The following is an 18,124-nucleotide window of genomic DNA, read 5'->3' as shown; positions in this document are numbered from 1 at the left end:
GCAAACGAAATAATTGATTAAATTAATTTGAAAACCGAGGCGGTATACTAGGAAGATGTATTATACGAATAGCTTTTAAAGACTAATATTGAGATCAAACATATTCCTTGCTCAATCTGATCTTCATTGATGAAAATGTTATGTTCGCTGATAGAGATATTGAGTCTTCTAGTTCTCATGTCTCTCTCATGAGACATGTTATAATTCGCACATATGCGGTGAGAATGAATTAAGGAAATGACATAGTAGATGCTATTGCTATGCTAGAGCTCTTCAATCGTAGATCACAACGAGATCAAATTAGAGTAAGTATAGGAGATCCAAAAAAACCTAGGAGAAGAAAGTGGCAGCTACTGCTGAAGTCATAAGCGAAATCGGCCAAGTTTTCGATTTATAATCAATCAAAACTCTCCGAGACCATCTTAATATTGAAATCATTCGTTTAAAATACGAGAATCAGTGCACAGTTGAAGAGCAAATTCAGAATTGCAAATTAGAATAATTTGAACATAGCTTTCAAATGAAAGTTGGACGAACTTCTCACAGGTATTTACGACGAAATCGAGCTTTCGTGAAGCAGCGACCTATAACACACGCGGATACATTAATAATATTCTCATCTGCAATCTTTAGGTCCTGCTTCCTCTTTTTCTAGTTTTCCTTACACGAACTGAACTGATCTCATTTTTTTTTCTGGTCTAATACGAGAAGGTGAAATGCATGACGCATACCCGGCATGGAAACTCGCCATAGAGTGACGAGTTGGACTCCCTCTGGGCTGAAAGTACTGAACCTAAACCGCCTCGAGGTTGATCACTTTGGTGACATGGCACATGGCACACTAAAAAATTCTTATATTTTTCTCGCAATATACTGTTTTTATAATATCGGCTTTTTTATATAGCTTTCAGACGCCATTTTGGGCCTCTTCTTTAGATTTATTGATGCTGCCTGATCTCTAGATTACTTTGAAAAGGAAAAACCCTTCTAAGTGGACTATTGGTTCCAAGAATACAGTATACTCAGTTATCAGGTATAATATTCAGATTCAGTATTCAGATACTGTATTCAGATACAGTATTCAGGTACAATATATTTTCAGAGTGGGTGTGCATAGCTTAAATAAGGTGAACCAAGAGGTTGGCGAGCAGCTAATTTCATTAATTCCGTCTTGAGGTTAAAATATCTTCCGAAAAATTGGAAACATGCCCTTGTCGCTGTTATCCCCAAGAGAAAAGCCAAGTCAAATCCTTCAGAATACAGGCCCATCAGTCTGATTAGTTCAGTCTCTAAACAGTTTCATTGATGCACACCACATAATCCGTGACGAACCATTCGCCTCCAATACATACCGCCTCCAAATTGAAAAAGTCTCTATCCCCTTGCTCCTGAAGGTATTACACCTCTGCCTTCAATTTCACCGTATGTTTCAATGATCAGCCCAAATTCAGCACGCAATTTGAAAAGACAATGGCTTGCACAGCCAACTATTTCCACTCCTCTGAAAAAAAATCCCAATCCTCCAGAAAGAGACCTGGTACAAAATGCTTGTCCGTTCAGTCTACCTCTACGGAGCACAGATAAGGTATAGGTCCAAGAGACAACTTGCACTACTCCAAATGTTCCATGGTTTATAACGAACGCGAATACACACATCCCGTTCGTGAAAGGCTTCACGAACTTGTACAAAGTGAGGTTCTCTCTAGGCGTCTTAGAACACGAATACAATCTGATAAAATCCCTACCGATACGTAAATCCCGATAGTTAAACCAAATACGAGAATCCCAGTCGTACCCCGGGGCTTCTCGCCCGCGAAATTTCACTCCTAAACCCAAACTCACATCAGAAAAATACCATTGGGTTCTAGTTGGTCATTCTGGAAAGAGAACAAAAGATTCGTGAGCATTCACGATAAGTTTATATTCACAACTAGTTATTAGTCATGTTAATTTTGTAAAATAAGATAGATCCGTATGATTGAAGATAGTTCGGGTATTTTATAGTGTTTTATTGTATTGCAACTGTAAACATACGTATAAGTAATTAAGAAACGGTTTACTTTTATTTAAAATAAATACAAAGAATACCCTGGAACTAATGAATGTTAGTTTCGTGAATCACTGGCATCGTCAAGAAAATATTTGTTGACTTGAACTAGCGTTTCAAAAATTATGTGGTGAATTATACTAATTGAGTAATTGAACAGCACCCGTCACTCGGACAGCCGATATTGGGCACAAGGACCCAACGAAAGAATAAGCAGTGAAACTAACTATTGATTCGCGTAATTTAAGAATTACTTTGTACAGTTCACGCGATTTTTCGCAAAAAAATCAGCACACATAACTAATTTCCATAATTGATACGATGTATTCTAGGTAATTTTATGTCTAAATGATCTTTATTAAGACGAGGACTAATTTAATGTTGCCATAAATTTGGGAAATCATGATGTACACATAACTCTCACAATAAAGTTTTACGTTTACAAAACACATAATGAAATTCAATCCTTTAAGTACAAAATTTTAATGTAATACGAAAATTAGCAAACCATTAGCACGAGCAAATCAAAAAACAATCTCGTAGGAAATCACCATCATCGGAGCAAAATATTCAAATCTCTTAAATCCACTCGGTTTTCTTGTACTCGATCCCATTAATTGCCAAACTTTTCCAATCACACAGGTCCATCGTTATAACGACCGTCGACCGAAGACCGACCGCCCTTCACCCTGTCGTTCCTCGCCAAAAATCCGCCTCAAAATTGCCCAAACAACTTTTAATTGATTCTCTTGTTTAGTGGTTTGCAGCTTTTTGAAATTCAAATTTTACGACTTCGGATTGTCGTTAGCGACAAATTTAATTTAATACCTTTAATTACGGCAATAAAAGAGATTCGAACGAAGTTCGGGGCGGTCTCGCGCTTGAGTCGAAATGGAATATTAAAAATTACGTCCAAAAATTTGGAGATATTGAGTTCGAAATTAAGTGATGTTTCGATTTTGTTGCATGATTTTCATTTGTTTTTGTTGTCTCGGCTTTACTTTTACAAACAAAACAGTAAAAATTTAATAATTTAATTACTACCTAATTTTTAATATTAGGCTTTTAAGCAAGCATTTAAGGAATTTTTTTAAATTTCAAGCTTTATTTTGAAATATCGGTACAATGTATTTTATTCAAGGTATTGTCCATTCTGTAAGCTACCCACGAATAAACTCATTTTTGTTATCCTCATAAAAAGTGAAGAGCTGCTCATCCAGTGCCATTTTCTTTAGCTTCAACAATTTCTATATGGCCCTGGAGGCCATATTGTATAAACAAGTAATATGTTTTACTTTCATTAGTGAGTATATTTACCTATTACGCTTAGTTATTATTTCCTTCGGTACAAGTGCATACCTTATTAAGTAATTTTGATATCACTGCATTTCTTCTTAGTTTATTCTGTTACTACCTGTATACATCTTTCTTGATAAAAGTAGACTTAATCGCGACATTATCGCTGATGCATTTGTGATATCTGCAAAACAGTTAGAATTCGTTCTCTCATCACACATTTTAACCAAAAGCTCATATATATTCTGACCACATATCTGTGCACATAAGTCTTTTATACTCCACAATAAGATTTTCTACAGTTATCGTATGTGAATAATATATTAACCTCAGACTTTCTCACACTTGGACATTTCCAGCATTTAATCATAATCCCATACTCAGAAAGTTGCACTCAGATAAATAACTAAGCTGTTAATTTCCAACCTATCTTAAATTTGTTCATGATTCCATCATTTCTCAAGTTCATCTTCAAGTGTCTGATCGAGCTCCTCCAAACCGAAGGGGTTATTATCCATCCCTGTTTCTAGCATGCAGAACAATATATTTGCAATTAATTATTAATAAATGTTGTGACTAATAAACCCTAATCGATTGCTATTCCAACGTTTAATTTTCCCATGAACTTTTATTGTCTTAACACTATTTTTATTATCATTTTTCCATGAGGGAACATTGGGTAGATCGGTCCCATTCTGAAATATTCATATCTCATCTAAATACACATATTGAAATAATAAGCCTCCCTTGATTTTATTACATGCTTTTTAAAATTGTATTCTTTTAAAAGCATTATCTGAAAGTTCCCTTAGCCCCCTACCTATGTTACCTTTACACTATTACCTAACAGTCTATGAAAGAATGCTCTACATCCCCCTGCTTGCATATAACTAAGCTTTCTAGGGATATTTTTCAGATAATCAGTTTGTTCTGAAATAGTTGTATCAAATTCCATTTATATTGAAAACACTACTCACTATTTTTATTTATTTCATATATTTAATGTCTGATAGAACTAACATCAAGCTGATCTAAATTCGTCGCCTCCTTCATAAAAGGACGATCGCTTCTCGATAAACCTAAGGTTATATTCTTCCTATTTTGAGATATTTCAGTGACCGTACCCATGCTAATATTCAGTACAGGTGCAACACACTAAAAATTATTTTTAATTAAAACTGCAGCAACTTAATTTTTAACAGTAAAATTGCTTACTTCTCTAACGAATTTTACTAGCAAGATGGGGCCTCCATTATCTCGTTTATAGTAACTGATTAGAGACGCAATCTGTATTATCTGGCTTCTGAATTTTCAAACAGAGTAATAATAAGCAGCGATATAAAATGTATCAGAACAAGCAAAGTGTTAAAATAACGTTTACCTGTTTATGATCTGTAGTTATTATCATTAATATATTGAAAAATTTGGTACACGTTTGACAACCGACGACTTTTGCAGACTGATGACTGATTCGGTTAGATGTTCGAACTAATCAAATGACATCCCATATCTTTTTAAATTGAATAAAACGAGAAGGAAAATATTGTCTTACTCTAAAAGGAATTTACAAATTGCGACAGGCAAAAAATTAAACATATTGATGACGTAAATTCTCTTTTATTTTGAATAGGCTACATATGCAAATACCTAACAAAAACAGGTGTTGCAGGGCATTATACATCTGCTTAGAATCACATGTATCACACAGACTATGCAAATATTTTATATAATCAACTGATTATTGAAATTCTATTTTAATTCATGTAAGATTATTATTATGCACAATAATATTAATAAATAAAACATTTATAATATGATCAAAAACAATACTAAATATCACAAGAGATAAAAGAAAAATAAATTAAGTATTAATTAGAAAAAGGGGAAATAAATCTAGAATGTGTCCACTAATAGGAATTTATAATTAATTGAATATTATGGTAATACATCACCTTGTTTTTTCTAAATAAAATCTTCCTTCTTTTCTTCTCTTTTTTCAATTCGTGGCCATATTAAGTGCTAACAATGATAAGCAAATGTTTTTAAAATATTGAAAATATAGAATTTTAACGTGGATCTTATAATATTATAGTAATATAAGGTTATATGTTTAATTGTTGTGTACGATAATAAGATTATTAGAATCTATATATAACGTCTAAATAAATTGGTACTATTTTCATGACTTAACTTGATATATTCAAATTTATCTCATATTCATGTTTTCTCTACATTATGTGAAGAAAGCATGCAACCCAAAAAATAATAACTTATAATTTGATAACTCCATAGGCTCATTATAAACTAAATTTTATCGTCACGAACTGTCAGTAAATACAATTTTTGAGAATTATATAAGAGCGTGCTTCATTTATATTTCCTTTGAATTATATCAGTTTCATTCCTTAAAATGGAAACGCAGACGTTATTCGAAGGCAGATATACATATAGGAAAATACTTTTGATATCGATCGCGTGTAAACTACCGCTAACAGTGTGACTTTTTCCTCTTGCAGGTCTGAATTGTCTGAAGGATATCGAGGTGGTGATACCTTTGGCGGTACGGATCGAAGACACCGTTACTTTACAATGCAAATACGATCTTGAAGGTGATCCTTTGTACACCGTAAAATGGTACAAGGGCTCTAAGGAATTTTATAGATTCATCCCGAAGGAATTACCCAACACTGTTATTTTCCCATTGCCCGGGATCAACGTGGATGTAAGTATAATTTACATGTAATACATTTATAGCAACACATTTGCGTTGGCTTATTTATAAAATAGGAATGTGAATAAAACAACACCACATAAATTATTAGTGGTGCTTTAAGGGGAACAATGGAATTGGTAGTTGAAATTGTAACAATGCGGAAATAAAATGCTCAGCCTGTTTCTCTATAATAAACTGGTACCGATATAATATTAAATAATTTGTATATAAATAATTATATGTGTTATAATTATCAGTTTTCAAAATTCTCAATTTAGTTATTTTGAAAAAATCAATTTCTAATTCCTTTCCTGCCCTCTGGTGGTTACGATTTATTTTTATGTTTTGTGTCTTTTTCCAATTGCTGTCAACTCAGCTGATGATCTTCTTGATTCAGAAGCCATGCATTAACAGATCCATGTTTCACCCATCGGTAAAAAGATCTTGTATACATGTAGAGCTCCAGATGTAATATTTTATATATATTTATAAAATTGTAAAATGTACGGTGACAACCACTTTTTGGCTTATGCTAACAATAAACTGCAATTGGCATCATTGCTTTCTTTCCAATTAATATATTTTGCATCAAAATATTATTTATCAATTATTATATTATATTATCAATATTAATGTTTTAAAAATAATTTAACATAATTATTGTAATATGTAAATTTTATGTTGCTGAATTGCAAAATATAATTGTGAACTTTCTTATTCTACGATTGAATATAAAAAAGAACTAAAAATATGAATTATAGGCACTACTGAAAGATTAATATTTTATGGATTAGTTCGTATTTCCTTGATTAATATGTACTGCAATTTGGTAGGGCCGTGAGTTGACCCAATGGCTTAGTTGTAATTAATGCTTTTATATTAACGACATACTGACTTGATATTCTGTAGAACGTAAGTTCGTAGAACGTAGGTTCATCTTAAATTTTACTCTTGTTCAAAATTAATATATGACTCGCTACAAAAATTCATTAATATTAGTTGTACCCAAATTCAATTCCAAGTTAAAAAAAACAATCTTAGAAATTTAAGTACCCTTTAATTTTCAAAAAAAATGCCTGAACGTCAGTAACACTTATTACAATGATCATCCAATTTATAGATTCCATCGCTGAAGAGAGGTTACAGAAATCGTAAGATTCTGTAGTACAATGACGAAACAGCTTCTCCTTAATCACGTTGAATATTTCTTTGAATATTATTTTACAATTTCTTCATCAACATTCATATACTTTAGCTCCAATATTTCTCTAAAAGTAAAATATTTATTATTATACAAAAGTACATTTAAATTATTGAATAAATTGACGGCTATACTAAATTTAACACATTTTAGAGAAATAAAATGGGTTAAAAATTAATGGATTGAATTTATAAAAAAAAATATTAGAAAAACATAAAATCACATTAAGCGAATATTTCCTTTCAAATACCTTTATCTTTTTGCTCAATAGTAATACATTACAATTTTATACCATATAAACCTCAAGCATAATCAATATTCTTAACATAAATAATTCTTAACTAATTTTAAAATTAATTACGTATTTACGGAAAAAAATGTGCCTTAACACACGGAAAGCATAAAACATAATTTATGTATATTTTAAGTGTATGTCAATCTTCAGAGAAATAAAGAGAAATTCTACAAATGACATTACATTTTTTTACTTTACTTTATCATTATATAATTACTACGTAAGTATATCTTTATGAATTCGTTATAACATTCATCAGTTTTATCTAAATAAATCTACAATTATTGAGATTAGAAAAATGTAATTCATTATATAAAACTATTTTTTCTTTCGGTTATTTGCTAAAGAAGTTTGTAATCCTAGCTGTATTTTCTAGATGATGCATATTATTCGGTAAATATGGTATATATATATATATATATATATATATATATATTATATACTGTAGTGTCTTGTAGTGGTACCAAACAGCAGATTGATTATACACTAGAAAAGACAAAAATCAAAAAATATTTGAAAAGCGAACTGTGTTTAGAAAACAAATGTTAGTAGTGCTGTTAGATATTATTTTGATAGCATTCCTAAAACCATCTGACAGATTGTACTAAATGTGATGGTTGGACACTAGTTAGGTCTACTAAATAATAGTATACTCGTGAATAATTTTTTATATATTTTAAGATTTCCTTTTATCAACTCGGTGTTTATCTGGACAGGACCTACAGTTTAACGTGGGCTCCTAACCATGGTCCTCGGCATTAAGACTACCGATTAGCGAGTGACCAACTTAGAAATCATCCCAGAAAACATCCGGTCTTACCCAGCCTGGTTACTGGCGTGGCTGGGATCTTTTTCCTTATCGGATTTTGCACTCTTGCCTAGGACAATCACAAATATTAAACAATCACAAACATAAATTTACGACCATGCCCCAGCAGGATTCGAACCCGCGACTATCGGAAGAGTAGGTGGACTGTTCTATCACTTTTACCACTGCGTCAACCAAGCCGGCATGAATAAATTGTAAATTTTAACTAATCATTACCAAAATACATATTATTGAAATATAACAATAAATAAACAATAAAAGTGTTATATGTTATAAGTATTTTATGTTCTTTATTCTACAGTTGCTAACATTTTTATTTGAAAATAACCTCAACAAATAGCAATGTGAAATGCAACTTTATCGGGAAAGTTCCAAAATAACTGAACACAACAATATCGTGGCTGAAATCACGTGGAGTTCGCAAATTTACCATGGGCCAGACGTAAGCATGAATAGTCAATTCAAAAGCAGCGTATATATGTCACGGTATCTATATAAAGATTTTTCCAAGTTTCGTGTTATAGAAAAAGAAGTTGCACAAAAGTTATTCGACTTGTTCAGTGTTCCTGTTTCTGACTCGTATCTTATGTGGAATTTATTGTTAAAGCTTCAATAAAATTGTTCTGTTTTATATTTTACATTTTAAAGAATAGATATACAACTTGTTCTGCAATACACAGCAAAAGCTAAAAAGTGGGGTTGCTCGAAATAAAATAAAGAGGTAATTAAAATTGATTCAAATAGATGTTTAATATTTAATAATTCTTTTTTCCAATAATTCCTCAGTAGTAATATACAGGAAAATGTCGCTCTGTCTCCAGAATAGATTAATATCTCTCATATTTCTCCACAATCAATTCAATGTATCAAGTTGTTTTTTGTGTTTTAAATACCTGTTTTCACTTAGTTGGGAATGACTTGTTACGTATAGATTTTAACATTCATGTATAAGAGGTATAAAAATGTCCCCTATTTCTGTAAGATTGGTCATAATCGACATATTTTAATATTGTTGTATTTTTGAATAACCGAACTATAATACGCTAGCCTCTGTTATATTAAAACTACTGGAAATATATAAAGAGAATATCGATATATTTCGAAACACCTTTAGGTTTATAGGTTGTCCTTGTATAACTAAACATAATTACAAGCTCACATATATACACCTATACATATAGTTCATGTAGGCTGCCAAGTATAATTCAATTCTTTGAGAAGAAAGAATATTGAAATGGATTGAAATAAGCGATGTGTGATATCACCGAAGTTATATTATTACTTATTTTGAAACTATATATGAAATCAGGTATGGAATATAACATTAAAATTCTATAATGTGACTAAATTTAATGTTGTGCTTGCTCTATTTTATGGTATTCTTTGAGTTTCTCTGTAGGTACATAAATACTAGGACACATAGACTGTTAATAACAAATAAATAAGCAAAATAGTAACTGACGAGTAATAAGCATCATTAATGCACGTCTTGAATGAAGAAATAAGGAGTTAACTTCCTTATTTTAAAGGAAAAAGTTTAAAGTGCACATATCACAACTACTTTTTCTTTACCGGATTTACTACTTAGTGTCTCCTTGTTATGCGCTAAATCAAATAAATTAACGTCAACTGAGAAAGAGAATATTCACACCAGACCCTTAAACTTATTCTTACGGCAACAGCTTAAAAGAAGAGAGCCGCTAGAAAATATATATAGGACTAAAGGAAAATTCAAGTATAACTACTAGGTATGTCGGTAACTACTTTCCAGTTTTTGTGACAGATTTCTCTAGCCATAACTATGCAATTTTATGACTTAAGATTTTAAGTGCGATATATATGAAAGCAAGTTATTTCTGCCTGGATGGTCGTCACCTGGCGAAGCCCCGACTACAAAGTCAAGTTGCTTCATTCAACAACCATGCACTGTGTATGATGGCACCATATTATGAACTGTTCAAACCTAAAGAAACTGATTCCTGTCGACAACAAAATATCATATTGAATTGTGCATTTATTGAAAAACGTGTACAATGCATTTAAGGACATAAGCAAAATGGAATTTTGGAATGACATCCATAAATTACCTAAGAGATGAGCATGAAATGTATTGTTATTGTGGTGAAATGACCAATACAGTGAATACATAAATTTGAACTATCCATTGAAATATCATATTTTCTTTAGTAAGGAAAGAAGAAATAATATACCGACAAAGGATCTTCTATATAAAAAATCTCCTTCTTCTCTATAAAAAAGCTTCTTTCTATATATAACCCGTTATTATGTTATTGTAGTGAAATGACCAATACAGTGAATACATAAATTTGAACAATCCATTGAAATACCATGTTTCCTTTAATAAGAAAAGAAGAAATAATATACCGACAAAGGATCTTCTATATAAAGGATCTCCTTCTTCTCTATAAAAAGGCTTCTTTCTATATATACAACATAACATACAACAAAATAGTATTAATCTACATGTACATGTGTAAACTATAACTATTTAATATAATAACGGGTTATTCATATAGCAGGCCTTATAAATTAGTACCAAAATTGGTGTAAAATACTTATATACAACAAAATATTTTGCATATTCTCTAGACAAACCGGGAATTTTAAATATTTATGTGACTCACTACTTATATGACACTTTGAATTTTTAGTTGTCTGATAAATACCAATTTTAAATAAATATATAAATATGAAAATACGAAATTACAAAAGTAAGGCAACAGTGAAAAATTTGAAAAGGAATAAATATCCCACTCACGCCAGTAACCAAGCTGGGTAAGACCGGATATATTCAGGGGTGGTCTCTGGTCAGTCGGTAGAATTAATGTCAACGACTGTGGTTCGGTACCCACGTTAATCTGAACCTACTGGACGTACACAGTCCAGGTAAAGCCTTGCTGGTAAAAAGGAGACTTTAAAATATAAATATAAAAAATATAAATATGCATAATTGTAGTTTTCATTTTTTTAAAGTTATTAACAAAAGTTTGAAACAATAAATGAAGTAATACATGATTGCATATTAATAAACAATTTTGAAAAGGGTATTTGATTATATTTAACTATATATTTAACTAATGAATTTCCAAAATTATGTCTATAAATTAAATAATCAAAATCATCAAAATAACATAGAGTTGCATATCTTAATACATTAATCATCAAACACCTCAATATTTATCAATGCTTTGATATGTTTATAAATGGACTGTTAATAATTCCTAATTAATTATATCTGTCCTATGTGGCCTATATATGCAAGTTATATAGTTAAGATCTTTTTAACTACTGCATATATTAATTATTTCATGTATATATTTATATAGTATTTATCTTTTAACCATATTTCTCACCTAAATATATATTACAAAAACAATAAATGCACCAGACCGATTGAAAGAATAATTTCTTTACCTAGATTTTTAAATAAAATTGCATTTTTCGTTTATTATTTGGAGTGAAATATACTCCTCCATATCGCCTTTGTAGATAGCATATATTTAGTTTGTCTTCTATGGATTTCATTTACCTATTGTTGACATTTATCTATATATATATATATATATATATATATATATATATATATATATATATATATATATTACGAATTATAACACTTAACAAAATACTTAAAACTAATGAATCTTAAAGTTAATCGCAAGTTAATAGCACTAAAATTTACAGAAACGTCTTATCAACCTTAGCATTACCTCTAGTACAATGATACAATATGTCTCCAGAATCATATCAATTCATAACAGTCCATAAGCAAGAACAATTTTTCTTTTTTTCGTTTCCTTCACGAGACATCAAATTAAAAGTGTTGATTTTGAAAATCTAATATCTTGAGAGCTATGTAAAAGATCGTTCTTGTTATTCTCGCAATTTGTATCTAATATTTGGATGAAATTTTAACATATGTCGGATTCTTCCGATAAAGCGGACACAGTAATTTGTTTTCTCTGCAAAAAAATATATAAAACTCTAAGTTTTGAATCCTAACTTGCCATAACTCTTTAATAATTTTATCAATACGAGAATAACCGAAAGTAACAAAAAAACTTCAATAACGCTGCTTAAAGTTAAATAATTTTGTTTAATAATATTTTATCCACTCATTTTGCCTGTTAATATTGTTTCAAAAGTAAAATTTACGAATTTCTCTTCCGATTCAAAGTTGGCTTCCGGCATTTTGCGGCAGCACGTTGCCATATTTTGATTTTAACAATTACGCGTCCGTTGTTGACACGTACCGTACAATAGAAACGCCCGTATAAGAGCCCGTATTTTTTTAATAAATGTATTTTTTATAGTTTCCCCAGCGCAGTTGTATTATTTAGGGACTTCACTCAGTTAATTTTAACGACCACTATTCTTAATTTTATTTTATTGACTTACAAAAAACACTTTAGCCGCAGGGAGACTCGATCTTAGTACGTTATTGTCAGCGAGCACAGAGCAGAACTGTTAGCCTATTTTAGTATAGTTTAACCTCTGGGTTTGTTTATATATTTTGTGTCGCCGTTCTGACAACTATTTCTGGTTGCTTAATTTGGACGTTTTCCATTTTATTAGAATATATTTATTTGTAGCTTATATTACACAAAAAGATTAGGCCTAAAATGTATCCTCGATCTAAGCTTTAACCGTGCCAAATTTCACAACTCCGGGTGCCCCCGTTTTGTTTTTCAAAAAATGAAGCTAAGCCGATAAATATATAGATTGTACAACGAATATATTTGAAATATTAAACCTAATTATTTTAAAAAATGAGCTATATTGAGATATCGTCACACTATCTAAAATATCATGAAGCTTCCGTTCTCTGTTTGCATGTTTACCACGAATAATTTAACAAAAGCATGAATATAAGCCAAATTTTAGTTCTGTTTAAAAAACAATATTGAGTTAATAATGACCTCAAGAATTTAGCTAATATAGTCAATAATTATAAAACTTTATTATTAACCATGTTGTTTGAATGGGCTCGAGGCTAAATTTAGAATTATTTCGTGTTACAATGGAACTTTTCAAGCCGACAACGCCCATTGCAATATTTACAATAAACTCTGAGCAGATATTGTGTACGTAGTTGAAATGTGAAATAACCGAATATTGCCTGGATTGAACTTTTCGACGGTACAAAATGAAAACTTCAGCAACATCGCGAGCTGAACAATATTAATTCGAGTGCAATTCGAATAGTTTGGCTTTGGCCCCAATTGCTTTTGACGAAACGTGAACCATTCAAGTAGAAAATATAATGATTCGCGATGGCAGACTAATACTAATTTCGAATAATCAGACATGGAATATTATTTTACCCGAGATCTCGATTAAGTTGGAAGCTGGAAAAGGCGGAGAATAAGTAATATGATAAAGGGTTTTTCTAATTAAGCGATAAAGGTTCTTTTTAAGTAAATAAAATCTAATATACATTTGTAGGACACGGTTGGGAAATAGGATCATGCAACAAAATTATATATATGTTTTTCAATATGGTAATTTTTAAATGTTTGCGTTTGCGTTTCTTCAATTTCTTCGAATTCTCTTCTATCCAGGATTTAATAGATTGTCTCATCTCATAGTCAGAGTCATCTCACATCATTTTTACTCGGTACAATTTTTTCTAAGGTACTGCATTTACAGTATCTCAATTAATTAATTCTGAACATATTTAAATAATTTATTATGATTTGACCATAATAATTTATTGCTTCCATTTGATATGCATCGCAATATATCCATCGTCCATTCTTCAGATATTTGAAAACTGGGATACATTATTCCCCAACATCTCCGAATTTGGCGCATGCTCATATTATAGATTAAAATAGCCCATATTGGCTCTATTTAATATGGATACAGAGAATAATCCGAGTTTGGCGCATGCGTATATACATTTTTATTTACTTATTTTTTTATCGTGATTATTGGACTTAGAGACTCAGTAAGCAGGTAAATAGGCTCGGGAGGTAAATAAAAATAGCAAAATTTTGGAAATAACATATTTTATTTAAAAAAGTATTGAATAAAACGAAATAATAACAATATAATTAATGTAACTATATAATTAATGTCCAACTATTCTATTTTTATAAAAACATCATATTACACATTATCATAATTTTTTATAAATAAAAATACAGAAATATGATAAATAACTGAATTTTTTTACATATTTTAAAGTCTACTTTTACCAACTATTGGTTTATCTGGACTAGACCTACTATTTAACGTGGCCTCCGAATCACGGTCCACGGCATTAAGCCTACCGACTGGCGAGTGGCCAACTTAGAAATCATCCCAGAAGACATCCGGTCTTACCCAGCCTGGTTACTGGCGTGCCTGAGATCATTTTCCTTGTCGGATTTTACACTCTTGCCTAGGATAATCACAAATATTGAACAAACATAAATTTACGGCCATGTCGCGGCTATCGCAACAGTAGGAGGATCGTCCTGTTGCCTTTACCACTGCGCCACCAGGCCGGCTAATAATTGATTTAATGTTGAAACTAAAGATAAACATTGGAAATTTTTTGAAATAACATATTTTATTTAAAAAATTATTGAATAAAGTGAAATAATAAAAATTATATTTATATGCCTTTCTATTTTTATAAAAACACAATATTAAATAACTTTACATATTTGCACCATTAACAAGAACTCCAAGAACCATATAAATAAACATTACCATAAAAAAGACCAAAATCCTTTAGATCAAATACAGCAAATATAGTTAAAATGAAGCGAAAAAACACCACTATATATGAAAGCAGTAAAATATTCTTAAAAACCTCCAAATATTATCGCTACTATTCTTGATCCACAATAATATCCACAATATATACACCCTATTAATAAATTCACTAAGTCGAGCCTTCGATTAACATATTGTAGATTTACTTGTCTAAAACAAATGGATGATGGTACTTTAAAGCTGATAAAATATATAATATTAATGCTTATATAATAAAGCATTGTATTTTCCTTGTCATTAGATCACTAGGTTGATAGTTGATAGTTTTATCTTTTGGTTATTTGATCCAGGTGTACTTTTGTGAGCAAATTTAATTATAATTAAAGTAGCACGGTACACTGTTCTATATCTTAGCAAAATGCTGTCGAATTTATTCTCTCTTATTTTAAACTATCTGTTGTATACTATATGCTGCACGGCAGATGAAGTATCTTAAATAATCAAGCAATAGTTGACTTATATATAAAATACTCATATATAGCTTGACACATATCTTGCGCCAAGCTATAATATTAAATTAGCTTTCATTCATATTAAGCTATCTCAAACAGGTTCTTTCTTTTATTTTTTATAGACCCTTTCATAATCTGTAATTGTAATTTCAATCATTAATAATGTCTAACAGACTCAGTAACTTGAAAAAAATAATTTTGCGAATAAGAAATTTACAAAAGGTGGAATTGTGATCTCAGAATGTGACAATGAGTGGAAGAAATTTTCTGGGTTACGACTCAATACTGTACACAATACAGTATGAAGCTGACAATACAGGGTGATGAGAGTGGAAAACATGAAATGTTAACAGGTCAATTGAAAAGTACCCGGCCTGACACAAAGATGGCGCCACTAGAATTAAATTCATATGTTTTTTAGTTAGCCCTAACCGTCAGAATATACGTGTATACCTTTGACAGCTGTCGGATCATTAGTTTGTGAATTGTAACATTCTGCGTGAAACAACATTTGTTAGAGTGAAAAAAATGGATAAAAGGGAATCTCGCGCGTTGATCAACAGGAAAATCAACCATCAGGGATTGGTATGCTAAGTTTAGATGTGGTGAAATCAGCACCGAAGACGGTGAACGCAGTGGATGCCCAAAAGTGGTTGTTACCGATGAAAACATCATCAAAAATCCACAAAATTATTTTGAAAACTCTGAACAAAGTGGGTGGCGCGCAAGCTCACTTTTGACCAAAACAACGACAAGTTGATGATTCGGAGATTATCTATATGATTTGAAGATGATCAAGAGTAATAAACCCCAGTTTTTGCCTCGATATGTGACAATAGATGAAACATGGCTCCATCATTTCACTTCGAAGTCGAAGCAAGGGTCATCCGAGTGTACTGCACACGATGAACCCGCTCCAAAGCGTGGGAAAACGCAACACTCGGCTCGGAAGATTATGGCGTCTGTATTTTGGGATGCGCATGGAATAATTTTCTTGGACTACCTTGACAAAAGGAGGAGTATCAACAGCGACAATTACATGGTGTTATTGAACCGTTTGAAGGAGAAAATCGCCGAAAAACGGCCGGATTTGAAGAAAAAGCAAGTGCTGATTCTCCAAAACAATACAACGTGTGATAAGTCAGTGAAAACGATGTTAAAAATCCATGAATTGGTCTTCGAATTGCCTCGTCGTCCACCGTATTCTCCGGATCTAGACACTAGCGACTATTTCTTGTTCTCAGATCTCAAAACAATGCTTGCTGGGATGAAATTTTCGTCGAATGAACAGGTGATCGCCGAAACTGAGGGCTATTTTGAATCACAGGAAAAATCGTACTACAAAAAAGTATCGAACAGTTGGAGGGTCGCTATAATTAAAGTGTTTTACTATTAATTGTGTTTTACTATGGCAGGCCTTATTCTTAATAAGACGGAATCCTTTCACAATAAGTGCCTTGATCTATTAACTTCTTGCCAAGCCACTGGCGGAACTAATTTGTATTCCCAATAATACCGGTTATATTCTCCAGGAACATAACATAGTTGTATGTACCTGCGAATATATTAATGATGCTGCCGGTACGCCCATGATCTGCTATCATTAAATCCATAAAAGGTTGTTTAAAGTGCTCGTTCCAAGTTCCATCGCCAATATATATTAAACATATCTAATCCTGAACTGATCCATAAACATGCTCGAACCTGGAAACATTCTTCACTGCCGCCTTATCGCGAAATAAATTGCTAAGCTCGAACAACTTCTGACAATAAACAAGTTCGCGTCGGGCGGATCCCGCCCGGATTCATTTTCCCTCCTTATAACGAGGAATTTATGGAAAATAAGAAACGATTCCTCCGGCGTTTTATTCTACTTTAACTTTAAACCTCGAATGCTGCCTCGTTTTGATTGAAAACCGAGACTCGGAACAGATACATCGTCAACAACCATTGACGTGCCATCGTCTCTCTTTTCCTCTATTATTGTCTTTTTTCGGTAAATCTTATCGTTGGAAGAGAAAATCATGATATTATGATTTTCAAGAAAATTTCTTATTCATTATAATATTTATAAATGAATTTCAATATATTTTTCCAATTATCTTCCAATGTATGAATTCCACTACTGCATTAAGAATTGAAAACACCTTTCCATTATGAGTACAGGTTTGGTATTACCTCTTCTTTCTATGAATATCACTTTTCGTGCATAAATATTTTATTAGATGTGTATAAAACAACAAATTTTGCAGTTTATCCTCCCATTATACCCCCTTTCGCTTTGTGAATACAAAATTTGATTAAGAGTAATTTTATTAGAGTTAAAATTACGGTATTACGGTATTTACAGTTTATTTTTTTTAATATTATTATGATAAACTTTGTTATTATTTCACCCATGTGTCATCTTACTTGATGTGAAAAAACCCGAGATATTTTGCAATTTGTAGACAAGGTCGAACATCTGTTCATAGATACATACTATTGTCTACTTCATATCTACTA

At 31.5% G+C, this 18,124-nt stretch overlaps 1 protein-coding gene across 1 annotated transcript in view; it reads left to right on the top strand.

Moving 5' to 3' along the window:
• Positions 1-18,124, top strand: part of LOC143190579 (muscle M-line assembly protein unc-89-like) — a 564,424-nt gene that overhangs the window by 300,052 nt on the left and 246,248 nt on the right. The window contains exon 2 of the mRNA XM_076394969.1: positions 5,860-6,065. Coding sequence (XP_076251084.1) covers positions 5,860-6,065 — 206 coding nt within the window. The remainder of the gene's footprint in view (positions 1-5,859; positions 6,066-18,124) is intronic.

This window comes from Rhynchophorus ferrugineus, unplaced genomic scaffold, assembly GCF_030347505.1.
Source record: "Rhynchophorus ferrugineus isolate W39M unplaced genomic scaffold, kcgeb_rfMv2 rfM2, whole genome shotgun sequence".
NCBI classification, from domain to species: Eukaryota; Metazoa; Arthropoda; class Insecta; order Coleoptera; family Curculionidae; genus Rhynchophorus; species Rhynchophorus ferrugineus.
This window is presented reverse-complemented; position numbering and strand designations above follow the sequence as displayed.